This window comes from Ambystoma mexicanum, chromosome 3p (genome assembly GCF_040938575.1).
Source record: "Ambystoma mexicanum isolate Mex_15411 chromosome 3p, UKY_AmexF1_1, whole genome shotgun sequence".
NCBI lineage: Eukaryota > Metazoa > Chordata > Amphibia > Caudata > Ambystomatidae > Ambystoma > Ambystoma mexicanum.
In genome coordinates, this window is record NC_090925.1 from 195,989,228 (window position 1) to 196,015,907 (window position 26,680).

At 47.8% G+C, this 26,680-nt stretch overlaps 1 protein-coding gene across 1 annotated transcript in view; it reads right to left on the reverse strand.

Annotated features, from left to right (window-relative positions):
• The window catches only part of LOC138580241 (adaptin ear-binding coat-associated protein 1-like), a 216,997-nt gene that overhangs the window by 51,715 nt on the left and 138,602 nt on the right, over nucleotides 1–26,680 (reverse strand). The window contains exons 6-7 of the mRNA XM_069650619.1: nucleotides 19,762–19,942; nucleotides 17,911–17,998 (exon numbers count right to left, since the gene is read on the reverse strand). Coding sequence (XP_069506720.1) covers nucleotides 17,911–17,998; nucleotides 19,762–19,942 — 269 coding nt within the window. The remainder of the gene's footprint in view (nucleotides 1–17,910; nucleotides 17,999–19,761; nucleotides 19,943–26,680) is intronic.

Here is a 26,680-nt window from a genome sequence, read left to right on the forward strand (position 1 = left end):
TCAGAAGTAAAAATTCTAAAGTCCAAAGAGCAAAAGAGCTGCGGGTCTCTAAGCTTAAAGGGAATTGGCACAGACACAAACATGCTCCCCAACAGTAGGTAAACATGGACACAGCAACAGAGCTCAACTCTAACATAGGAGTAGAAGTTGAACACAAAAAGGTACAATTAGTCCACATACATTTTTGTAGAAAAAACACTACACTGAAAAAGATGCACTTCATTTAAGTAACACATATACAACTACTAGTTTAACTAAGCACTCTAGTAATACACAGTATTAACACTTACGCAGCACATTATAAAAACAGTAATGCCTATACAAGCACTCTCCAAACCCCATTGTCTATAGGCGAGTCCTCTACCGGAGGTGAGCATCCAACAAAATAGCAGGGGGTGTGGAGAACCAGGGAACCATCCACACGAGCAAGCAGGCAGGTCCCCTATGTGCCTGCACTATCCTCAAGATGCATCCCCATCCCAAGTATGCTGGAAAGGCCCTATAGCTGGTGGTCAGCACCTTACACTTGGTAGGGTATAGAATAGAATAGGAAAAATAGATTACCAAAAAATCACAATCATTTAGACTCAAAAGGGCATTATAGAAGTGTAAATGCACAGTCATATATATTAAGATAAATGAAAAAAAAGGGGGTTTGTCCCGACAGGAAAATCTGTGTAGTATTCCAGTGAACGAGTCACTGTAGACCGTCTCGATGAATGGCTTTGGAGGGGGGGACACTATAAGACTATTAAGAGCCCCGGGGAAAGTGAAACCGTTGTAAACCATTGCCAAATGCTTTCAAGAGCCTAAACATTTTCAGTTACCTTCTTTAAACATTTCAGGGAAAAATATACATAGTTACAAAGCTCAAAATTATTATTTGATGATACAGCTCCTGAGTGTCAGCATCACACAAGAGGCAGGTGCGACTCCTGGGGAACAAGGAGCTAGTACTTAGCGAGCCACATAACTGATCTGTGCATTAGTTGCAAAAATCTACATTTGAGTCCTTGATTTAGGATTCATCATGCTTTCAATGTCCCTTAGTTGGGTCCTTTATTTTCCTAGGACACATTCCCAAACACAGCACTAATATCACAAAGGTAGGCTAGTACCAAGGTAATTTGGCCTGGGTGTTAACTGTAGCTCCAGGTAGCATCAAGCTAACCAGGCTCTCCTAGGGAACACGCAGGAGCTAAAACATCTCCCAGCAATTTGGAACACTATTACCAGAATTTGTTACAGTGTTCAAAGTACATTCACCACAATAGGAATGCAGTGCATGGCTAGGGAATATAAATTCACAGGTCAGTGTAAAAATTATTAAACTTGGTCAAAGCTCACTGAGCCCCTATAGATCCAGGATAAAGTGGCAGGTAACTACCCCATATTCAATTTTATGACAGTTCCAGGTAACCTTAATGAATGTGGACAAAGTTAAAGAGCCACCAGCTTTAGTGGAAGCAAGTCTGTTTGACCCGGAAGGTGCACATTCTACAATGGGCAACCTCAGGGGAAGCCACAGGAGAACCCAAAGAAGTGTTCCAGATGTCGGATGATGGACCCAGGCTCGAGAGGAAGAAGCAGAACAAGAGTCCTCAACAGAAGTGCGGTAAAGACTTGCCTCCAAGGAATCTCTACCAAAGACAAGGGGCACACTGGCAGGTGAGTATCTCGAATAACTGCACACCCCAGGTAAGTACTCACACAGGTGACTCTTGTTGGAGCCATATCACCAGTAAGTAAATGTCTCTTTTCCATAGGTGGGGGTTTTAGGATCCTGTTGCCATGAATTTGAACGTTAGTCAAATGATGATTCCGGAGTCACAGGAAAGACACAAAGGCTCTTCTCACTGCATCCATCTTCAAGCCAAGAGTGGAAAAATCGTGGCAAGGAATACTCGGGAACACGCGAAAATGGCCCCATAGAGCTCAAAGAAGAAAAGACAGAGGCACAGTAGAAAATGATCTCAGGACACGGACTATGAATGGAGGCACCATCTAGCGTCCTAAGCTAAGGATCCGGGGGCAGTTGAGGCATCAATAACCTGAATATCAGCAGCGAGCCTCAGCCAATCGAAAGCTTCTGGCGGTAAACAGCCCAGAAGATGATCCATGGCTTGGGGATGACCTCAACCTCCAATCACACGCATGCACCATTCACACTTTTGACAGTCAGCCAATCAGTGCTGGTCTCCAAATACACGGTTTTCCAGGTAAACACAGGATTCCGGAGAGCTTTCAGACATCTCTGCCTGAATGCAAACAGAATGACTCTGCTGGAGCTCACGTAAGCATTGCCCTATAAGGTCAATGTGAGACAGACACACATTCCCACGTTACTCAACAAAAAGATACTGTTTGAGGGCTCCCTCCCATGAAGCAGGAAGAGCTCCTTGTTCGGTAAAATGGCCAGACGGGGCAGCCAGGACTAAAGGCAATATTGCCAGTAATGAGAACATGACTGGGAGAGGTTACTAGCCCAGGAGTACTAATGGGACAACTTAGCCCAACTTTGAAGGGTCTAAGGTAGGCAAGATAATGGTCAGGAAGCATGTCCCCCAATGAGACCAGACTGTGGAAAAAGGTCAAAGCATTGTGCAAAAAACATAACAGAAGGCTTATAGGGTTCCAAGTCATTCATTAGGACTTTTTATCCAAACGTGGGTAAGTATGATTTGTGTCCATCAGAGCACAGTTGGCGCACCTCATGTGGGACTTGTAGTCTTCACCAAATTGATATGCTTATTGCTCCCATTTCCAAGTCATACAAGACAACCTCCTACCCCCACACCCAATCGACCACAAGACTGTTTGACACAATCACCGAAAAACATCTTTGTAACACCTGTCACTGTGCTGATGCCCTCAACGTCATGTTTTGTTTTCTTCACTCCATAACCGAAACCATAAGTGGAAAAAATAAAACAATCCGTAGAGGGAATCAACTAGATGGAGCATTTATGGTAGTAAGTACATACATGAATACTATTACTGATCAGCCCATGTTGCACAAATAAAAATAGAGCAACACTCTAAGCAAGCCATTAGATTGAGGAGTATGTAAAACATATGAATCTAAAACCGAATCACAAGCTGAAAGAATGGTCACACATTATGTGGGATTTGTATAGCATAGTTGTGCCATTTGCACAACCATGTGCTGCTGACTATTTTCTCGCTGATTCTTGCGATGTAGTGACCACACATGGTTCACACGTGAGGGAGGAGATGTCCATATGTCATGGGCAGCATATCCCATCATCTTCCTGTAAACGGCTTTTAAGGTGATGAGCCCCTCCGAAATCCTGTCACCTTCTATTCTGATCTTGATGAAGTGATGCCTGGGAGAGTTTGTTAGGGAGTTTTACAAAAGTCCACCTTAGGCAAGACTTTACAAGACTCGCACTTGGGACACAGCGCTCCGACTCTTAATATAGGCCTGAAACACACTAGCCTTGAACCACACAACTATGTTGGTAGCCATGGCTGAGCAGCCAGGCTCATCTTAGGCAAGAGAACAGGGCTCACGGTGGTACAAAGAACTGGAATACACAAATAGGCCCAAAGAAACTGACACACTAAAGTTATATACAAATAATGTTTATTTTATATGTACACTAAGGTAAGGTAAAAAGTAAGTACTATCTATTATTATTTTTTTTAAAACTTATTTTTGTTGACAGAGGCATATAGCATACACACACATCAGAGCAGTTAAAACAGATATGGTACATGAATGGATGGGTACAAGGACATACCAACAGTAGTGCCGCAACAGTAAATGAGCAACGAAATATCATACTGCATCAAGTTCTCAAACAGACAATGGAGATGGCCGGGGGGACTCGTCCACCGAGGAGGTGTCATTTAAACTGTTCAAATAGGTATTGAAGGTGGACCACATATTCTGGGGACGAGAGCGGGCTGGTAGCATACCCAAGAACTCCTCCTCGCAGTTTCGAGACCACGCGAGTAAATTAAGCCATTTCTGGAATGAAGGGGGAGTGGGGCTCTTCCAGCTCTGCAAGACACTTCTTGGCAACCACACAGCTCACATTCAGGAACCCAACATCTTTAGGCCCCTCAGGCTGCCACACCCCAAACAGAACCCCCATCGGACCAGGACCAACAGCAGTATCAGTGATTACAGACAGTGTTTCTATGATCTTACTCCAGAATGCGGCTAGTTCCGGGCAGTCCCAGAACATATGTAGATGGCCAGCATCCGCGCCGCAGCGTGGGCATAGCCGGGGTCAGAGCGCGTAAATCTAGAGACCCTGCGCGGGGTGTAATACAGCCTGTTTAGCAACTTATATTGAATGGTGCGGTAACGGAAATTTAGGGAGACCCTGTTGGTATGAGAGCACATCCTCTCCCACTGTTGATCAGTGAGTTCCGACTCCAGTTTGGATGCCCAGTCTTCCCTGGCCTTAGATGGTTGGGGAGGGGCAGTGGTCAGCAAGATTTTGTATAACGAGGAAACCACCCCACGAGCGCCACTCGAGTTGGCGATGTAGGCAATCCCAGGGGAGTCCTGGGGTTCGTTGGGGAAGTCAGGCCATGCATTTCGGAAAGCAGCGCGGAGTCTGTAGAACTGCAGAAGCTCCAGAACGGAACCCGAGTGGCCCGGTCTCCACATCTGCAAAGACAAAGTGACTCTCAGGATAGAAATCAGTGAGCGCGGTATCCCAAGTTCCAGGCGGGGAGCCACTTGTAGTACGGGTATTGTTCGGCACAAGTTTTGAACATCCGACCCCAGGCTTGCACTGTGGTTTGAACCGGGTCAATGGGTGAATCCGGCTCGTACTGCCGGTTTAGTATTAGGGGCATGACATTGGTACCCGCCGCTGCCAGAGCTTCCAGTTTAACGTGAGGACGGGGTGGGGGCCCGGGGTACCAGTACGATGCAAACTGTGCCTGTGATGCAGTCCAATATCGTAGCCCCCCTCTTTCGTAGGGTAATGACATGTCTGACCACTTCTTACGCACCGCACCGGAGTGCCATAGGAACTGGGCGAACAACTTATGCAGGTTCGCGAAATACCTCTTACCCGGCCAAATGGGAACATTACTAAATATGTATAGCAACTTGGGGAGTAAAATCATCTTTACCAGCGAGAGTCTTCCAGCTAGAGATGTTCTGCCACAGCCCGGTAGTTGTCTGCCAGTAGTGTATCCTTGGTCAGGGACACCTGAACTCCCAGGTACCTGATCCCATCCGGGGAGCAGCGGAGCGGGTACTCAGTAGTGGGTTGTAACGTGGAGCTGGTGAGGGGGAAGATCTCGGACTTAGCATAGTTTATAGTAAACCCGGAGTGTGTACCTATACGGGCGATGTCACTTAGGATCGGATCTAAATGAACGGCCGGGTCTCTTATGAAGAGTAACACATCATCCGCATAGAGCGAGATAATTTCAGGAGAGTCTTTCAACCGTATCCCTTTGCGTGCATGCTGCCACCTAACGTAGTCCACCATTGGCTCTATTGCCAGGGCAAACAGGATCAGGGAGAACGGGCATCCCTGTCGGGTGCCTCTAAAGAGAGGGAACAGGTCTGACGTCTGGGAGTTAACTGGAACCCTAGCCACCGGGGATGTGTACAGCAACTTAATATATGTGATCATATTGGGCCCTATGCCCATAGTTTCCAACACCAACCATAAATACTTCCAGGACACCATGTTGAACGCCTTCTGGGCATCCAGTTTGACCGCAACAGCGCTCACATCTTGGTCAATGCGCGACATGACATTCAGCAACCTTCTAATGTTATGGGATGTTGATCTCCCAGGCACAAAACCTGACTGATCATCGTGTACCATATATGACATAACCGGGAGGAAGCGGTTGGCAATTACTTTGGCGAAGATTTTGGTATCCAAATTCATTAGTGAGAGGGGCCTGTATGATCCGCACTCATCGGCGGGTTTCCCTGGTTTAAGTAAGACCGTAATAGCGGCCTCGCGCAGTGTTGGGGGAAGAGTACCTAACCGGAGTGACTCGTTCCAGACTTCAAGTAGCCTAGGGGCCAAAATGGCAACGTGCTCCTGATAGAACTCTGCTGTCAGCCCGTCGGGGCCGGGTGCTTTGCCTTTGGGGAACTTGGATATAGCCTCGACTATTTCATCCAGCAGGATGGGGGAGTCCAGGTGGTCTCTAGTTGAAGGGGAGACGAGAGTCGTGGGTATCTGCTCGAGTAGGTCACGCATATGGGACTCACTATGTTGAGGGGGTTGAGAATACAATTCTGAGTAGAAGTCTGTGAAAACTTCCAGGATTTGCTGATCGGACCACCGTTCTGCCCCCAGAGTGTCCTTGACGCAGGTGATCCGAGTTTGGCCCCACTCACCCCTAGCCAATGTCACCAACGTCCTACCGGGCCTCCCCCCCCCTCTCCATATTTCCGGGCCGCCTGTGGACGGCTGAAGTATTGGACCTCCCTGGTGGCCTGTTCATTAAAGAATTGAAGTTCCTTACTGATCTGGGAGACAGTGACAGGGTCAACGGATGAAGGGTGAGCACTCTCAAGGTGACGCAATTTGGCCTCAGATCGGGCAAGGGCCACTCTTATGGCTTTGAGAACTCCCGCCTCCCTTGAAATGAACATTCCCCTGATGAAGACTTTCAAAGCCTCCCAGCGGATCCCCAAAGAGGTGGACTGAGGTGTATTAAGCTCAAAATAGGAATGGATGTCAGAAAGAATATCAGCCTTAAATACTATATCCTGTAGGGCCAAGGACTTGAAGCGCCACGTGTTAATGGTAGGGGCAAGGACTCCTAGCTCTAGGGATATCCGGATCGGCGAGCGGTCCGATAAGGTGAACGCCAGTATTTGAGTGTCCACCACCCTGCCCAGTAACGCACTGGACAGAAGGAACAGGTCTATTCTGGAGGAACTGTCATGCACGGAAGAGTAGTGGGTGTATTCACGAGTCTGTGGGTGCAATGCACGCCATGCATCTCGAATGTCAAGTGTCGTGCTGTGTACCAAGAGTCTGCGTGCCGCGCTGGAAAGTGGTCTGGGGGCTGTGCCTGTTCTGTCCAGTGTGCTGTCCAATATAAAATTCAAGTCCCCCCCCCCTTAGATGATCTGCACTCCCACATAGCCCAGTAATATGGATACCACCTGGTCGACAAAGTCAGGAGAATCTACATTAGGGCCATAAGTATTCACTAGTAAGTATTCCCTGTTAGCTATAGCGCATTGCAACACAATATATCTCCCCTCCGGGTCTATATAGCTCTTGTGGAGTACAAACTGAAGCGACCTATGGATCATAGTCAACACCCCTCTGGCGCGGGTCGAGTAAGACGTAGAATACCTATGGGGACCCCATGACGGTGCCATGCATTTGGTCAGATGGCCCATAGAGTGCGTTTCCTGCAAGAGCAGTATATTACATCCATGTCTGCTAGCGTAGGCCATGATCTTACGGGCCTTGATGCAGTTACCCAGACCCCGGACATTCCAGGACATCACTGTTGTCGGCATTTCAAGAGACTAGGGTACATCCCACCACAGTTGTCGAAACTTACATAAAGAGTAAAGCAATCCCCAATGGGGGTGCCCCGATGTCGTGCATTCTGCCAATCTGCCCCCGTCTTTTACAATACCATTATCCCGTTCCCCAACATTACCACCCCCCGCCCTCACTGCAGTGGAAATCCCCCGACCCCGGATGCAGGTGTCACCAACTAAATCGGCACTCACTAAGAAGTGAATGTCGGAGGGCAATATCCAACAGGGATATGCCCCTTCCAAGACCCAACGGGGGCCAACAAGCAGTAACATCCAACAAAACATAAGCATTGCAATTGCAGTGAGGTGCACTGTTGCCATGTGGGCGGCTACTTGAACGTCCTATAGGACAGCATGGGCCGTCAGGGACGGGTTCCTGTGGAAGACGGAGCCTATGTTGGGCCCCAAGTCTGGTAAGTTATTAGTGGCCAGGCGGGACTGAAGAGGTATCCAATGCCAGAATCCAGCTCCACTCCCCCGAGGGAGGAAGGAGATAAAAGTTCACAGTCCCAGAGCCAGGCCACAATTCGGATGTGTGTAAAGGGGGCCTAGCTTGCATGGTTTGCGGTAGATTATTGCCATCATCACATTCAGAATCAAGGATTACTAACTAGGATGAGCCACGTCGGGCCGAAATGTATTTGATTAGTCCTCTCCGGCACGGTCACCTGCCGGATTATGCAACGGTATATGTGCCTCGATTAATTTTACCGCCTCGTCCGGGACAGTAAAGAAGTATAATTTGCCGTTGTGAGTGATCTTGAGAAGTGCCGGAACAGAATGGCGTATGGGACATTGCGTTCTCTAAGCAGTTTGTTAACCCCAAGGTATTGGTGCCTTTCCTGTTGCACTGCTATTGAAAAGTCTGGGAAAATCCTGATGACGTGGGATTCAAAGCGAAGGTCACCCTTCTCACGCGACAGGCGGAGGATAAGGTCTCTGTCCCGGTAATTGAGAATCCTGGCGATGATGGGCCTTGGGACATCCCCTGGTTTGGGGAGCGGTGATAAGGCTCTATGTGCGTGCTCGACAGTGAAGTTGGGCGAGAGGGCCAGATTGCCTAGTAGATCTTTGAGCAAGGCCTCAACGGCGTCCTGCATGCGCCCCTTAAGAGCGTTCAGGGCCCCCAATAATGCGGAGGTTGTTTCTACGAGAGCACGATTCGAGGTCGTCACACTTAGCTCTCACACTCTTCATGTCGCGCGACAGGGAGGCGACCGTAGTCTGTAGCACATGGATCTCATCCTCATTCGTTGATATCCTGCTTTCAGCCTCAGTAATTCTAGTGCCTGCCTGATCCACTCGAGTTTTCAGGGAGGCGACATTCGCATTAATGTCGTCTAATTTTTCGTGGAAGGAGGCAAAATTCTTGGCCATAGACTCCATGAGTGTGGCCCCTTTAGATTTGTTCGGCATTACCGGCAGAACCCCAGAGGCGGTAGAGGTACACCAGAGCAGTCAGCGGAGGAGTGGGCGGCCAAGGGACCAGGATGTCGGAGAACCTGCAGGCGACAGCTGAGAGGCCAGGCACCGACAATAATGGAGGCGAGGGGGGCACAGTCGGATAGCGAGCACGCAGGCGCCCGAGGAGCCAGGTGCGAGAGATATCCCACCAACAGTTGCAGGTAGTGGCCATAGCTCGAGGGCCCCCCCCTTATTGCCGGGATACACTGTGTGGGATCAGTCCACGGGGTTACACCCCCACAGGGCACTAGGCGCCGCGAGACAGATGCGGAGCGGATGCAAGGTGTAGTCTGCCAGCAGGGGGCTCCAGTCTGTTAATGTGCAGCAGTCAGTGGTTTGTGCCGTGGCTCGAGGCCCCGGAGAGTAGAGGCGGAAGGGTGGCCGGCATCAGCAGCCTGATATCGCCAGAGGGGGCCCCCCGGGCCGAGGCTGGGAGGGAGGAGGGGGCCCGTGGGCCCAGCGCCAGCTGGCCTGCAGGACGATGAAGGATTCCGGGGGGGGGGGGGGGCCGACTCCCCCAACACAGGCACACACCTGCTCCTCACCTGGTTGGGGCGAGCCTCAGCCCCACGCAGCAGCCAGGCTCCAGCCCAGCCGCTCCGCGCCTCTCAGCGCCGCAGGATCCAGCAGCCGAAGTCCAGGGAGAGGCCGGGGGCGCGCTCCAGCGCAGGCCCCCTCGGTGAGCTCACTCGCCCAGTAGCGCGGTCCAGGGGGGAGGGCCGCCACGGTCGAGGACGCAGGATCACCCCTAATGGCCGAACACGGCCAACACAATGAGAGCCCCCGGAGGAGGGATGAGGGCAGAGCAGACGGGTGGCCCGTCCCACGCTTCCGCGTCAGTCGATGAAAGCGGGAGCCGGGCGCGCGCCAAGGCTCCAGCAGGCCGAGATGCCGTCGCTGCAGAGGGTCCGTTCTCCGGATCCGATTCAAGACGGATTTTTTGGAGGATACGGCCACAGGCGTGGAGGAAGTAGATCAGGCAAACGGGGGCTGCCAGGAAGGATTTAACCGCAGTTGCTGGCGGATTCTCGCCGTGTCCACACGGCTCAACAGCGCCACCCAAGTACTATCAAATTCAATAAGAACATAGAATAACCCAGGCAATAACCATAGTCGGTAACACTTCAAATGGCAGTATGCAATTCAAAGGTGAAGTAAAATATTATTGTAAAAACTGTTTCAGGAAAGAAAAAAAAAATGAAACAAAACCAACACAAGATAAGTAAATACTTGGCATTCGTACCCGGCAGGAGCCATACCACACTGTATTCCTGTGTACTCCACTGCGTCCCGCGCGTGCCGGGTACTCTGTTCCCGGCGAGGGGCATGGCAGCCCCTTAGCCAATGAGGAGGCTCGAAACGGAGCAATCCCGCTCTGAGCCTCCCCATGCCTGGAGGCTGCCTTCGTCCCCCGCCGGGGACTCCGATATGTTTTTTCCCCCCTCCACCCCCTTCCTCCGCAAACTATCCCCTCCCTGCCCTCCCAACCCCACTTCCCTCCTTTTTTCTTCTTTTCTTGGGAGTGAATGCTCTGGAAACTTCTGTTCCCAGCACGTCCGCTCCGCATGGCCGCCATGGAAAGGGAAAATGGACTACATTTTCCCTTTCCCGGCGGGCATTTTTTTTCTCACTTTTGTATTTTTTTCTGTTTCGAAACGCAGCGTTTCAAAACAGAAAAAAATGCCATTAGTACACTGGTCTAACGACCGGGGTACTAATGGCTATAAAACCCTCTGCGGCGGGCCAATACTGCCCATGGTAATTCCCGCAGGGCTTCATTCAGGCCCTCGCTACGGGGGCATTAACTGGGACGGTATTGGCCTGCCACCGAGGGTCTTATTGCCACAATATTTTCTCAGAGGTCTAACACTTTAGAAGTCCATCCTTATCTTGTAGATGGCAGGGCAAAATAGGTAGGCACAAGCTGTAGAAAGTTCAAATGTTCCAGAGGAAGCCTTCTGTTGCAAGTAAGTCTTTGTTGGCAAAGGGGTCAGGGACTTCGTTGAAGGCTCCCTGAAGGCGCCTGGGCGAACGTGTATGGGCCAACGCCCAAACACACGAATCAGCACTCCAGCAACACAGGGGAAGCTAAACAACTCTAGGTAAGTTTTACCTTGAGTCCCACAGCACCTTATGAGTGAAGATGTTGCAGATGCCTCTACGATACAGCAGCAGCAGACCCAGTCACAGGATTCTTGGTCAGGCAGACAAAAGAAGGACACTTGGAGTAGATCACGCAGAAGAGGCTTGCGGCAAAGAATTCTTCGTTTCTTCTCACAGCTCTAGTTTTGGTGCCTTTTTCATGATACCAGATGAATAACTGTTGCCGCCTGATTGTTTTGCGTAGCTTCTCGGTTCAGCACTCTGGTGAGGGGACTCCAAGGATTGGAATCTTGCCTCTGGCGGTCTGGAAGGAGTCCAAAGTTTAGAAAGGATTCGATCTTTAGAAGACTATGCACTGCACGATGGTGGCAAATCCCAGGGTATTAGCGGTTTGCAACCCAGGAAGGATGCAACTCATCATGGGATGGCTCAAAATGCAGGTCATCTCCAGACTAGTTGGTCCGACCAGTCCAAGGGAGAGAATCGTCCTCTAAGTTCTGACGCTTGGAAGGAGGGGGTTGCACAGCAGCAGTTACTGAGAAGGCATCTCCGGTCATCTAGAAGTGGCTGCAGGAGTCTCTCCTCCTCTTCCACATTGTTTCTTCTGTTCCAGTGGTCAGCTTTCTTCAGCCAAAGGATCTCAGCCTATCAGCACCCATGCACCATTCAAACTCTGTGTGGTGGCTGTCCTTTCAGGACAGACCGACCACCCCGTTGAACTGGTTACTAGCAGGCGCACCAGAGAACCAAGAACAGAGTTTGACTCCTCCCCAGTTTCCTGTCCTCGCAGACATGTGTCACAAAGGAAGACGGGAAGGGGAAATTCTCAGTTTCTGTGCCAATTCCCTTTAACCTTAGAGCTTTTTGCTGGAACATGGGGCCTTTTTGATTTTAACCTCCTGAATGAGTGGGCCTTTTTGCCACCCACGCATGCCTTTTCCCTCTAAGATTTTGTGTTTATGTTTCAATGGAGTCTGGTAAACTCCATAGGAATCTTCTTTTTAAATAGTGACACAGCATCCTTTGTGCAGTGCCACTGAGGATTCCCCTTGGATTCCTCTAAAAGTTTAAATGCATTTTATTTTCTGATCTACAGTTCCCAAGAATAGTAGGACAACCATGGTCTTACTTACCTTTTTCCTTTGTGGGTGCAGCACACACCACCTTATGTGGAGTGCTGGGGGGTTACATAGTAACTCTTTATCCCACTTCTCATGTAACTTTTTGGTTACACTAACTTGAATGGCTGGTGGCAGTGGTTTCTTTTTACTACCGTTTGCGCAATGTATCTAGGCTAATTTCTCAGCTGCAGTACAGCACCCATGGGTGACCATTTTAGCAAAATGGCCCCATTCTTTTTTTTGCCATTTCTCGTTTGTTCGTTCTTTTTGGGCTTTTACTCTGTTTAGATCAGGTTTGAGTCCATTGTGTGTTTTGCCTTCAGCTGGCTTCAGCCCTGAAGCACGCCCAGGCTTCAGTGTGTCTGGGAAGGCAGGAAGTGAGGGAGGAGACCGAAACTTCACGGCCTTTGTTTGTAGGCATGCCTGGCCAAAACCCGTTCCGACTGGGCCAGTGGCTGTCCAAGAGGACGACTCCCCATGTGTGATTGACAGCTTAGGGCTGTGAATGAATGGGATTTTGCATTTAACCGAGGGTTTTGGACTGCAGGCAGAGTCGACCACTGGAACATCAAATCCGACGCAGAGAGAAGCCAGCAGCACCTTCCAGGCCCACGAAAGCACAGGTTAAACCGACAGGGAAACTATGCCAAGGACGACTTGCTCCCTTAGGCTGGTGGGACCAACTAGCCTCAAGACCTGGTTTGTTCTGGGCCAACCCCTGTGCCACTGCGACCTTTCTGGGCTGTCATTTCCCCAATACCTGGTAAGTGCAAAGTCTTCGTAAGGGTGAATCCGGCTGAAACTTCGCAGGCATCCATGGGAGTCTACAGAAACAGGACATCTTCGTCCAGAGTTCAGGAACAAGGAAATTCCAACCAGGGATATTCGTTCCTCTTTGGCGGTGAGAATAACGTGCCAAAAACACAATAATCTGCTGAAACAAGTGGAATCCATTGCTGTAGAGTCCCTCTCGAGAGTGCTGCTGCAGAAGTCCTTCCTTTCGTCACCACGAACAAGGTCAAGGAACAAGGGTCTGCATAGCTGCATCAAGAAGGAAGGTAGCTGGAACATCTGCTTCAATTCAAAAGCTACTGTGGGGCTTTGGGTTTAACCACCTTTAGCCAAATCTAGTGCTTCCGAGCTTGGGGAGTGCTCCTTTCCATCCTTTTGAATTACTGCAATTCACTGGTGCAGGATTAACAGCTTGTGCACACCAGGTAGGCTCGCTTGTGCGCCTGAGTTTTTCTCAACTACTGACTTTTCAACTAACTTTTTCTAAGAAGATTGCATCAGAACTAGAACTGTCAACTTGGCTTTGGCAGAGCTTGTCCCCTATAAAGGTTTCAATTGTTTTACACTCTATTTTATTTATATAGCGCTCCAGACCCAGAGGTAAGAGGGCGCTTAGGTAAGCGGCTACAGTATACATTTTATACCTTTGACAAGTTATACATCACATTTAAAGTAAAAGGCAAGAATGTCCCGTGGAGGATGGATATGGATGGTAAGTGTTAGATTTTATTCAGTAGCCATGAGATGACGCGTTTTCTGAATAAATGAAATGTAGAGATGGATTTGATGTTCAGTGGTAAAGTATTCCACAGTTGGGAGGCAAGGACTGTGAAGCTAGATCCTCCAGCTCTTTTTAGGATGAATCTGGGCACCAAAAGGCATACGGTGTTAGTGGATCTTGTAGTTCTAGTAGCAGATTTCAAGGTAAGTTTGTTGGTAAGATAAGGGGGGGCTTGGTGGTTCAAGGCTTTATATGTGAGGCAGATAGTTTTTAGGTTGATTTTTTGTTGTATGGAGAGCCAATTGCATGATTTTGTAATGGTAGATATGTGCTCTCGCCTGGGAATGTTTAATGCTGCTTGTAGTGCGTTATTTTGGAGTACTTGCAGTTTATTGATTATGGATTGGTTTGCACCTAGGTAAAGACTGTTGCAATAGTCCAATTTGGACTGTATAAGAGCCCTAGCCAGTATGACGCAACTATTAGAGGACAAGAAGGGTCTGCAAGCTCTGATCAGCTTACCTGTGTAGGCAGTGGCTGAGGCAGTCATGTTGATTTGTTTAGAGAGGTTGGATTTGGCATCAAGATAGAAACCTAGAGTTTTTACACTTTTAACAATGGGAATAGTGTTTCCATCGATAATGATACTATTGTAGTTAGGGCTGAGTTTCAGCAGGTTCTTGGGTGAGCCGACAAGGAGGAGTTTGGTTTTCTCATCATTCAGGAAGAGGCCGTGTGTAACCATCCATGCCTGAATGATGGTGAAGATTTTGTTGATTCGGGTAACGTTGGCGTTGTAGTTAGCTGATAGGGTCAGGAGTATCTGGGTGTCATCTGCATAATTGGTATAGGTGACATCCAGATGGTCCAGTTTGTCAAAGAGTGGCTTTGTAAATATGTTATACAAAGTGGGTGAAACACAGGAGCCTTGTGGGACACCACATGTGATGGGGATAGGGTCAGCTGCCGCTGCAGGTGAGCAGACCCTCATGGTTCTATTAGTGAGGAAGGATTGAATCCACATGACAGCAGGGGAGGAGAAGTGAGCTGCTGATAGGTGGTTGCAGAGGATTTTGTGGTCAACCAAGTCGAAAGCTGCTGATAGGTCTAAAAGAAGTAGGATGGCGGCATTGCCTTTATCTTTAAGTTCATCAATCTGGCTTTTGAGGTCAACAAGGGCCGTTTCTGTTCCATGTAGGGGTCTAAAGCCAGATTGACGAATTCCTAGTAGTTGGTTTGTCTCTAGATAATCTTGAATTTGCAGATATGCAACTCTATCTAGGATTTTCAACAGGAATGGAACTGTGGTGATGGGTCTGTCGTTAGTGGGTATAGCCGGGTCTAATGTTTGTTTTTTTAGAAGTGGGAGAGCCTAAGATTGTTCGTGATGAAAGGGGATAGATCTCTGGCTGCATCTTTTATAGTCTGGGCCGGGCAGCTATCCCCTTTACAGTTGGAAGGTTTCAGAGAGGCTATAATTTGTTGTACTTCAGGTATAGTTACCTTATTGAATGTAAAGCCTGCGTTAGTGTCAGTGGTGGGTAGTGTGCTAGGGCTGGTAGACTTGCTGCAGGTAAGTTGTTGTTGTTTGGACTATTTTAGTTTGGGGCCCTTTGATTTTGTTGGCGAGGGCATTCTGGATGCTGGTGCACCAGGGTTTGTCTTTCATACAGGTATCTGCTGGCGGATTAGGGTTTTCCTTTAGAATGCTAAATAGTTCTCTAGTGCTGGAACCTGCTTGGTTTATCCGAATGTTGTAGGCTTCTTTCTTAGTACGCATTATCTCACTTTTGTATAGGGACGTGATAATAGTGAGATTAGTTTTATTTTCAGTGGAGGGTGTCGTTTTCCATAGTGTCTCTAATTTGGCTTTCTTTTTCCTGAATAGTTTAAGCTCGGGGGTGTACCAAGAGTTCAGGTGCGCTCGGGGTTTGCGCATTTTCAGTGGAACGATGGTGTCAATGGCTTTGGCCATGGAATCGTTATAGGTGTTGACCAGTAGGTTCAGCTCGGCCGTGGCCGGAACTGCATTGAGAGTGGGAAGTACCAAGGGTACTAAGGCTTCAACAGTAATGTTGCGCTTATTCCTAGTAGGACAGGCTGGTACAATGGGGTTTTTTTTTGGTTCTGGGTTGTTGATGTTAATATCTAGTGAGATGAGATGATGATCAATCCATGCGAGAGGTGGGGAGACCTTACAGGTGATATTGCAATTTAGCACAGCGACCCAATCGATAATTCTACCTTTCCAATGAGTGGGTTGAGAGCTAAGTTGTATGAAGCCATGCTCAGCTAGGGCGTTGGCTAAGGAGGAGGCTGGGGGGGGTCATTGTACCCAAGGTTGAAGTTTCAGAGGATGATGGTTTGTGCTGATGGTTTAGAATTCTCGGCTATTAAAGTAGTAATGTCTTCTTCAAAGGATCCAGGATGACCTGGTGGCCTATATATTAGGTGAATGGAAATTGTACTTTTGGGAGAACTTACTGCTGGGGACAAGACTTCCTACATCCCTCTGGGAGAAAAGACTTGTTGCAGTGCTACAGTGTTCTATTCTACTCCAACACTGTTCCCTTCCAAACTCAATATTGTATGGTGAACCATAAGTGCTACTACCAACCTTGATTGTTGTCACTCCGTGTGCTGGAAACGTTTTAGTACAAAAAGAATTTACTCACCCGCATTATTGTTGTTTGGATAACTTGATTCCGAAATTCTACTTGTTACTATTAGTTGCTGCATAACTAGTGTGGTTATTTTTCTTTGTGTATATATAAATATTTTAATCTAACTTAAGGGTGCAAGTGTTTACGAATACTTGTATTTACGGATTTCATTGTACTGCTCTACAGCTTACAGTGCCCCTTCAAAGATAAGCCTGGCTGCTCAGCCACTCTACCGACTTGTATAGTACGGGCCTATGTTAAAAGTTGGGTCATTAATATAAGTCTTGTAAAGTCCCACACCAGTTGGACTCTACAAAATCTTACCTAACAAAGACCAAAATCAAACCAGGACCTTGCCCACTCAGTATGGCTGAAGGACCAAGAAGGGACAAGCAAAAGAACTGGCAAAAGAAAAGAATACAGCCACCATTTTGGGTCAATGGTGACGCTTCTGTTCCCTACCGTGGCTTTCAGAACAGCCTGGAAGTAAAAAGTGCGCAAAAGTAGGTAGACTAAACCCCCTGGCACCAGCCATTCAGATTTGCCAGTCACTGTAAGCAAATGCTTACAGGAGCAGTGAGAAAGGGGATATTGTGTAACCCCTCAGCACTCCACATAAGGTGGAGTGTGTTGATCTCACAATATAAAAGTTTGGAAGGATACTAAATATCCCCCTGCCCTTGGGAACATAGGTTCTCACAAGAAAAATAGCAGAAAATAAAAATGGAAACCCAAAGGGATCCCAGCCACACTGCACAGAGGGTGCTGTGTGTAGCAAAAGTGAAAAGACAGATTCCATAAAACTTGGAGAAAAGTAAGTATGTCCCCAAGAAAGATACAAAAAGAACTACAAAAGAAAGGTTACAAGCATGAGTGAATGTGGAAAAAGGTTCCCACTCAGTCGGAGGAACAGACCAAAAATCTGAAAATCCTTAAGTCCAGCTAAATGTGCTGGCTGGGGGGGGGGGGGTGTGGGTGCGAGGTGTCACATGTGGAGGAGATTATGCATAAATATGAAAATGTACCCTAACAGAGTCCCTGTCTTGTGCGGTCAGTTATGGGGCAAAGGTACCAGTAGAGACACCCAGCTCTCCAAAGAGTGTGATTGTGTGTACCAGTGTGGTCGAGCAAACGGACAAGGGAAAGAGAGGAATGGTTGGCTAATCGCTGCACATTCAGTAAGACAATACAGAATAGTAGGCATTTGATGCACATAGATTTGCAACCTGGCATTAACACTGCACACAGAAGAGCATACTAAACGGCAGAATTTAATAGGTTATCCATTCCTGGTACTTACCAGCATGGCAATGCTATGGTTGTGATGTAACACGACAATCAGATTTGCAGTGTAAGTTATTAGGTGCCCGTAACTTTTATCATTTAAGGGAAGTGGTGTCCGGGATTAATGTCCAGGTCTCCCATTTCCCATATCCCTCAGTGTGGCTACTTGCAGAACAGCAACAGACAGTGCAAGACACCGGAACTAGAGATCTCTCATTTGTATCAGTGTAACTATACCTGCCCGCTGCACTGAAGTCACCCCAGAGATCAGACGGAGCTGGTGCACCCGCTGCTGGTATTGGTGCCTCAAGGTCCAGCAGGATACCTGTGATCAAGAATGGTGTGGGGGAAAGGAGATCAGGAGGTCACAAAAAAAATAAACACATGCATCAGTTTCAAAAACTAGGCCAGCTCCCGAGCAAAGACATTTTTAGTTTACATTTTTATTGTTTGAAGTCTAAAATGTGCAGTTTCATCCACAGAAAACTCCCACGGAATTACATGCAATCTACATTTCTGATGGCAGCTTAAAACCACTTAACACAGAATATTATATAGGATATTTGATCCAGCTCTACCATCTCCCAAACATGTCGCTATGTGCCTTCAACAAACAAAAGCAGTGTGACAGTACTGGTTATTTTATGTACAAAAAAAAAACCCTTAATAAAAAAATACTCCCTACCAAAACCCCCGCCTCAAGTCTCTTGCAGCAATAATCCCAGTTTTACCATTGTTTATAGATGCACCAATTAAAATCGCATTTATTCCAAAATGCATAACATTTAAAGGAGGGGTGCACTCATTTTTATGGATTTAATCTATGGCTACACTAATGAAATAAATACGACTTAATATACTACAAAGTCCTGTTTTTTCAAAATCTTGCATGCATCCATTTTGTAATAAGTATGTGTGAGTTTCATTCAATGCCCTGGAGGCAATAAGAAAATACCCTCGAGCATGCTAGAGGAGCTTCTGTTGGTTTACTTCAGTCAGAGCGGTGAATTCTAAAAACACACACTGGTGTGCCAACTTTCCAATATCGGCAAACATGCCCTGTTTAGCCAAAGAGAAGTAGAAAGTCAGCTATACAGGACGTGTTTGGCGTGGCTGCACAGCTGAATTCTAAAGAAATCTTTGAAGGCAGTAAACCAACACAAGCGCCCTCTAGCATGCTGGCAGGGGCTGGTTTTCTTGCAACCTAGGCATTGAATAAAACGGACGCCTGCAAGATTTGGAACAGGACTTCTGGAACACATGTTGCTAATTGTACATTTCTAAAATAATTGTAGCTCAGTCAAACATCTCTTTTTGACATGTGAACTCTAGCTAGTTATGTTCCGATGACTCAATTTCTTGAAGAAAAAATAAATAAATAAATCACAAAAGCAGTGCAAATGGTTTTCAGCTGCTTGGCTGCGTGTCTGCTCCAGAGAAAGGTCCATGCCAAAAAAAAAAACCCTATAAAAGGTGAACACATTGGGACATGGTGAGCCTAATAATAATACTAATTATTAAATCATGGTGCTTTTCTGTACCCATTGCTGAAACCAAAGGCTCTTTAGAAATATGCATGTTCGCTATTTTTCAATGTTCTGAGCATTTAAGAGAATGGTGCCAAAGCCGTTTCTTACCGCCAAACCCCACCCCAATCACTGGAGGTTCCCCATCCCAGTTTATCCACACAGACACTTTGACTGCTGCAAAGATTGGGATTCTGGCGGTGGGGGTCTGTGGTTCCCCTGCTTGGATAGACTGTGGGAAGTGGTCTGGAGTGTTTTGGGTGCAACAGAGAGTGCCAGGGGTACAAAGAGTATCGAATGCGGCTTCTGGCAGCATGGAAGAACAGGATCATTTGAGCTGCTGTGAGTGTTGTTAGGACTAGACATCCTTATAATGTCCCTTGGGCTGCAAGACGGGTTACAGAGCGTCACTGCAACCCTTCCAGTGTCACAATTACTACTGAGAGAACCTAATGGGCAAGGCCATGTTAAATGTGCTATTGAAGCCCCCCAATGGTACAATTGGACGTGCAGCTCCCAAATCTATGGCCCTACAACGTGATTTGCAACACTTCATAGTTACCTCCATCCAGGTCTTGGCTCGACGTTTGTAGAGGCGGTGGAGTGACATGGTTGGCAATTGCTGTGGAGGGCTGTGACAGTGGAGGGGGTCCAACCTTGCCTCCTGGGGGTGGTGGCAGAAGGCCTATCGCCCCAAGTCCGGCAGGGCGTGCCTTGGATGAGCCTTCTTTCTTCTTTATGTTCTACAAAAAGAGAAGATGGCACATAGGAGGTGAGAATTTTGAAGCATACTTTGCGGCTAAGCAGTCTCCGATACAGGAGCAAAAGTGAGAATAGCAAGATCTGCAGGAGGTCAACTTCAATCTCCCCTCTTCAGTTCCTGCCCAGCGGTGGGCAAGCTGCGGCACCCTTCCACATATATTTTAGCTTGCAAATCCCATGATCCCTCCACGTGGACTATGCCGGACAGGGCTGATATTTGTAAGCCAAAGTATCTGGAATGCCAGAGGTTGCCCACCACTGTTCCACAATCACCCTCCTCACAATTGCGCTTCAGCAGTTACTGCTCTCCTTCCTGTCCACTCAGTAGTCTGGCTTTCCCGCAAGACATTTGATCAGCCGTTCCGTCAAAGCAGTGGTTCGCCTGCTCGGTGTGCCTTTTTTGCTCTGCTTGAAGCAGGTTCTCCTCTTGTAATTTCAATTTTGCATCAGCTGTGCATGCTATCCCTATTCACCTTTTTGGTGTACCCCTTCATTAGTTAATGCTACTCCCTGCCTTTTGAGTCTGCCCCTCTTCTCAGTAATACTAGTCCTTTCACCTTTTCCAGGTCTACTTTTTCACCTTAAAGCAAAATAAACTGGGGTGGCAACGGAGATGGCCGATGTTGGTGACATTCTGAACTTGTGGGTTTAAGTTTTCTTTACACATTTGATTTGGTTATAACATTCTGCAGGATTTACATAACAGATCCCATTGTAGTGATCTACCTATAAATCCTTTAGATATATTTCAAGCTGTTAAGATGGCTTTTCAGAAACCACCCTGTGAACAGATTCTGAGAATCAACCCTACTCTGATGAACAGGGACAAATACGAATGTCTAATCAAACTATCTGAATAGCATGTGTTAGGCAAGTTTTTCTAAAGTCCAACTTGCGTGGGGCTTCATAGGACTTTTGGTATTAGGGACCAAACCATTAATATAGGCCTGTACTACACAAGTCAGTAGAGTGGCCGAGCAGCCAGGCTTATCACAGGAGGGGTAATGTGAGCTGCAGAGGAGTACATTGAAATCAGTAAACAGAAGGATCCAAGTAAACTCTTACACACTTAAAGGTTACATAAAATATGACATGCATTACTTACCGTAAGAGCATTTCTGATGATTGTATCTGTAATGAAGAATGTTCATGAAGGTGCCAATTCCTCTCTACCTAAGAGACCCCCAGCTCTTTTGCTGACCTTTGGGACTTTGAACTTTTAATTCTGTTTTTCTGTGTTTATTTTCTTTGATTATGGAGTTTTAGATAACTCCATAGGCATCATCTTTTTATTGTTGTGTCGCACAGCACCTTTAGTGCAGTGGCACAGAGATGTCCTTTGGACTTCCCAAGGTTTGGATACCTTCTCTGGGATGAACTACTGTTCCCCAGAGAATGTAATGTTAAATTGACTTTACTCGTTTTTTTAAAATTCATAGACCCAGCACACCCTATCTTCCTATAGAGTGTTGGAGGGGTTACTTAATATTTTTGTCTAAACACACATGTAGCTGTCAAAAGCTACCCTTTCCTATTGAAATGGCTGGTGGCAGTGGTTTTATAACAAACTACCATGATTTTTCCCGACCGTGAACACCGATAGCTAAAAATTGGGGCCGCCATGTTTTTCAATATGGCGCCCAAGACCCCTCTGTAAAAACACAGTCCGGTCATCTTTTTTTTGCTGTTTCTTTGTGGAAAGATCCTTCTAGTGTTTAACTCTGCGCGCCAAACCAGGTTTGGTCCCTTTGTTCGTGTGCCTTTAGTGGGCTACAGGACTGAAGTCCACCCTTGGCGTCTGAGTGTCTGGGGTGGGCAGAAGTGAGGGAGGTGCCCGAAACTCCCGTGCTTGGTCTCCTGGGAGACCCAGATGCACTCTGATGTGATTGGCTGGCTGATTGTCCAGCAAGGACAGCCACCCTGCTGGGTGAGCAACAGCTAGGCTGGAATGAATGGGAGAAAACTGTTTAAAAGGAGAGTCTCCACGAATGGAAGGCAGAGTCGACCACTGGAACGAAAGAACCGAAGACGGCTGCTGCAATCACTGGACCGTTGGTTTGCCCGGTGAAGCCCTGCTGGAAATCCAAATTGCCAGGACTCCATTCAACAGAGAAGCTCCTTCAAGGACGGCTTCTTCCTTTGAGTTGGTGGGACCAATCAACTCGTAAGACACCTGGATACCATTCTCAATGCTTAAGGTTTAACCAGGGAGAGGGAAACCAGTTTGTGTCTTGAAGGAATGGCTACTTGAACTGAAGCAACTCCATTTTGTTTGCTCCGACGACGACGACGATCCCGTGCAGTGCAGGAGTCCCCCAACGTCCTTCCTCTTGTCCCCACGACTGAGGCTCAGAACCAGCGAGATCTGCAGGAACTGCCAGGAACCAACGTCTTCAGCTGCATCTTTTTGCTTCACATTAAGGTACTGTGCCATCCGGTTGAGAGATCCTAACTCTCGCTGTGAAAGTTTGTGAAACTTTCCCAACTTGCAGACCTAATCAGCTTGTGACACAGCATATTCTTTTTTGCCTAAACTACTTCTGAGAACTTTTACAAAGACTTTTCAATTTGTTACTAATCTGATCTGTCCTATCCAAGAACACTAGACTATTGACTTTGGCCTGGCCTATTGAATTGAACTGACCCTCCTGGTACACTGAACCTTTGCATTGCCTAACAGAAGTGTTTTCTAAATCCATTGCACAAACCTATGTCTTTCTATTCCCATTGAAAGTAATTGAAGTGCCATTTGGCTCCTTTTACAGGGGAGCTCAAACTGTCTATACAACTGTTTGTTACTGTAGTGTAATGGTGTTTAATATTAAGTTGATTTCTACTAGTGAATGTTTTCTAAATGATATTGTAAATAAACGTATAAGTATTTTTTTTACCAAGCAACCTTGAGTGCAAGTGTCTACGTGAACCACTGTGATTGTGATACTTCTGTGTAACTTCATCTACTGCTCACATTCCCTCTTGAGATAAGCCTGCTGCTCAGCTGGCTACCAAAAAGTGTGTGGTACAGACTTATACCAAATGCTGGTTTTTGCTTACACCTGTAATCCTAATTGTGTGTGGTGCTACCAGAGAGTACTGCATGCAACTCTGCCTAACAGTATCTGCTTAGTTCACATGCTGTGCATATAGTCTGACATCTAGTGGTAATCGTGGAGAATTGCATCTGGTCTTTAAAGAATCGAAAAGGGACGTCGACATGGGCGTGCTTTTCACACTATCCCTAACGTGATGTGTAGTGTACCCAAAATCCCTCACGTGTCGAGGTCCCTCTGGTTGTGTTTTTTCGGCCGCAGGGGAGCCTTATAGTCAGCATGAGTACATAAGAGAAGGTGTAAGATGTCAATTTTCCTTCTACTCCACAATGAGAGGAAGGGAGGGAGGGCGCATGTGAATCTAAGCAGATTCAATCATCAGAAATGCTATTTCGGTAAGTAATGCATGTCTTCTGAAGCTTGTGACTCTGCTTAGAATCACATGCTGTGCACAGACTAGCGAGCAGTACCCAGAGATGGTGGTGGGGTGTGTGAAGGGACAGTAGTAAAGAGATATCTTAGTGCTGCTTGTCCCACCTGAGAAAGACCTAGAATGTGCATCTAGGCAGTAGTGTTTTGTAAAGGTGTGTACAGAACTCCAGGTTGCTGCTTTACAAATGGACTCTAGAGGAACATTTGCAATGAATGCTATGGAAGCCCCAGTGCCCAGAGTAGTGTGCGGTCTAGGCTTGAAGGGCAGATCTCTCTGGGCAATAGTGTAACAGTGTGATGCAATTTACAATCCATTTTGAGATGGCTTATTTAGAGACAAGATCCCTTTCTCTGCCAGATAGCACTGAAACGAAAAGCTGGTTTGTTTTTCTTAGTGGTTTTGTCTTTTCCAGATAATATACAACAGCCCTCCTCAAATCCAGTGAGTGGAGGCTTCTTTCTGCCACGTTAGTGGGATTCTGGAAGAAGGTGGGTAGTTCGATGGATTGGCTCACATGAAACTTTTAAATGAATTTAGGCGCAAACCACGGCTGAGTGCGCAGAACCACCTTATCTTTGTGAATTGTGACAAATGGGTCTTGAACTGAAAGGGCCTGTAGTTCACCATCTCTTCTTATTGAAGTGACCGTCACCAGGAAGGCGGTTTTGTAAGTGAGTGCTTTTAGGCTAGCCTTATGCATAGGTTTAAAGGGAGATGCCATCAGCCTAGTTAATACCACATGTAGGTCTCAACTGAGAGCTGGGTTTGAAATATGGAGATTCATTATTTTAACCTCTTCCATAAAAGCCGCGATTACTGGGATTTTCCACCACTACACCTTTTGCTGGGACGTAGTATAAGCTGAAAGTGCAGCTAAGTGGACCTTCAGGGAATTAAAAACCAGGCCCGAGTCAAGTAGTAAAGTCAGGTATAAGACAATATGTGTCGGTGTGCAGTCTATGGGATTAATGCTCTTGGAACTGCACCAGATCACAAAGTGCTTCCATTTATTGGAGTAGCAATGTCTGGTGTTAGGCTTTCTTGCTTCTCTAAGTATGTCCATGCATCCGAGGAAGTTGGAGGTTGCCAAACTCTGACTTCAGGAGCCAGGCTGCTAAATTGAGAGTTTGCGGGAAAGGATGGAGTATCTCCCCCTCTGTCTTGTGATAGCATGTTGTATGGGCAAGGTAGTTTCCTCGCGGGGGAAGGAACAAGTTACTTACCTGTAACTGTTGTTCTCCAGCATGGGTCTGGCATGGATTCACATGCTCATGAATATTCCCCGTCGTCAGGCTGGGAATCCTCGGTAAAGAAAAAACCAGTATCAGTTTCGTTTCTGATCTGTCTTTCGTAGTAATAACCAATCACTGGTCTCTGCGTCATACTGACCACAGCCAATGACTGCCCTCTACCTAAGCACCGCCTCTGGCAGCCATCTTCAGATTTGGAAGCACGTGAAGTGGCAGTATGACCAAGTGAAGAGCCGCAGAGGGGTAGGCGGGAGGGTTCGCATGTGAATCCATGCCAGACCCATGCTGGAGAACAACAGTTACAGGTAAGTAACTTGTTCCTTCTCCAGCATGGGGTCTGGCATGGATTCACATGCTCATGAATAAAGAATACATAGCAGTACAATTATACACAAACACGGGAGGTGGCAAAGGCTCAACATTAAGCAGTACATCAAACTCAACATTAAGCATCTTACCTCCTCACCAGGCTCACCTCAGGCGAACAGGTTGCGCAGCACTGCTTGGCCGACCCTGGACTCCTCCCTGGAATCCCGATCGACGCAGTAGAATTTCGTGAAGGTGTGCGTCGACCTCCACGTAGCAGCCCTGCATATGTCCAGCAGGGGCACACCAGAAAGGAACGCCGTGGTAGCTGCGATCGCTCTGGTGGAATGGGCTCTCGGACGGCCAGTCAGCGGTCGGTTTGCCAACCGATGACAGTACATGATACAGCCGGAGAGCCATCTGGAAATGGAAGCCTTCGAGAGAGCCTTCCCCTGATTGACAGGTCCAAAGTTCACAAAGAGTTGTGACGTCTTCCGAAAACACTTCGTGCGGTCCTCGTAGAACTTCAGCGCTCTAGCCACATCCAGCGAGTGCAAAGTCCTCTTAGCCGGCGACGAAGGCGATGGGAAGAACACAGGCAACACCAAGGGTTCGTTGAGATGGAAGTCCGACGGTACCTTGGGCATGAAGGAGGGGTGCGTCCTGAGCACTACCCTTGTGTCGTGAAAAGTCAAGTACGGGGCCTTGCAGGAAAGGGCCTGGATCTCTCCCACCCGTCATGCGGAGGTGATGGCCACAAGAAACGCTGTTTTCCATGACAGAAACTTCAACGGGGCCGAGTGCAGAGGCTCGAACGGAGGTCCCATGAGCTTGGTCAGCACCACGTTGAGCTCCCACGCCGGGGCCGGAGCCTTCACCGGCGGGAACAATCTCAACAGTCCCTTCATGAACTCTTTCACCAGACGATGAGACCACAAGGACGTCCGGCCCGTGGTTCTGGTGTATCGGGAGATCGCAGCAAGATGAATCTTGATGGACGCGTGTGCCAGTCCAGCTTTGGCCAGCGTCAGCAGGTACGGCAGTACCTGGGGAGCCGTAATCCGTAGAGGGTTAATCTTCTGTGCGTGGCACCAGACAGAGAACCTCTTCCATTTGTGTCCGTAGCATTTAAGAGTCGAGGACGCCCTGGCCTTTGCAAGAACCTCTCTGCAGTCGGCCGGTATGTCGTATCCTCCAAACTCTAGCGCTGCAGGAGCCAGGCCTGCAAGTTCAGCGATTTCGGGTCGTGGTGGAGGATGGCGCCTCCTTCCCTGGAGAGTAGATCCGCGTCCACCGGCAGCTTGATTGGCGGGGACGCTGACAAGTCCAGAAGGTCCGGGAACCATATCTGCCTCGGCCACGCAGGTGCGACGAGGATCATCCTGCACCGTGACCTCTTGAGCTGGTTGACGAGCCGGATTAGCAGTGGCAAAGGAGGGAACGCGTAGAGGAACAGGCCCTCCCAGGGGAACGAGAAAGCATCGCCCATGCTCCTCGCCTGGGGAAACCTGCTGGCGAACCTCCGGCACTTGGAGTTCGTCGCCGTCGCGAACAGGTCGATCTGGGGTGTCCCCCACCGTCGGAAGAGGCGATCCACTAGATCCTGCCGTAGTTCCCACTCGTGGCACGAGCGCAGCTCCCTGCTGAGTGAGTCGGCGATGGTGTTTTTTTATCCCTGCC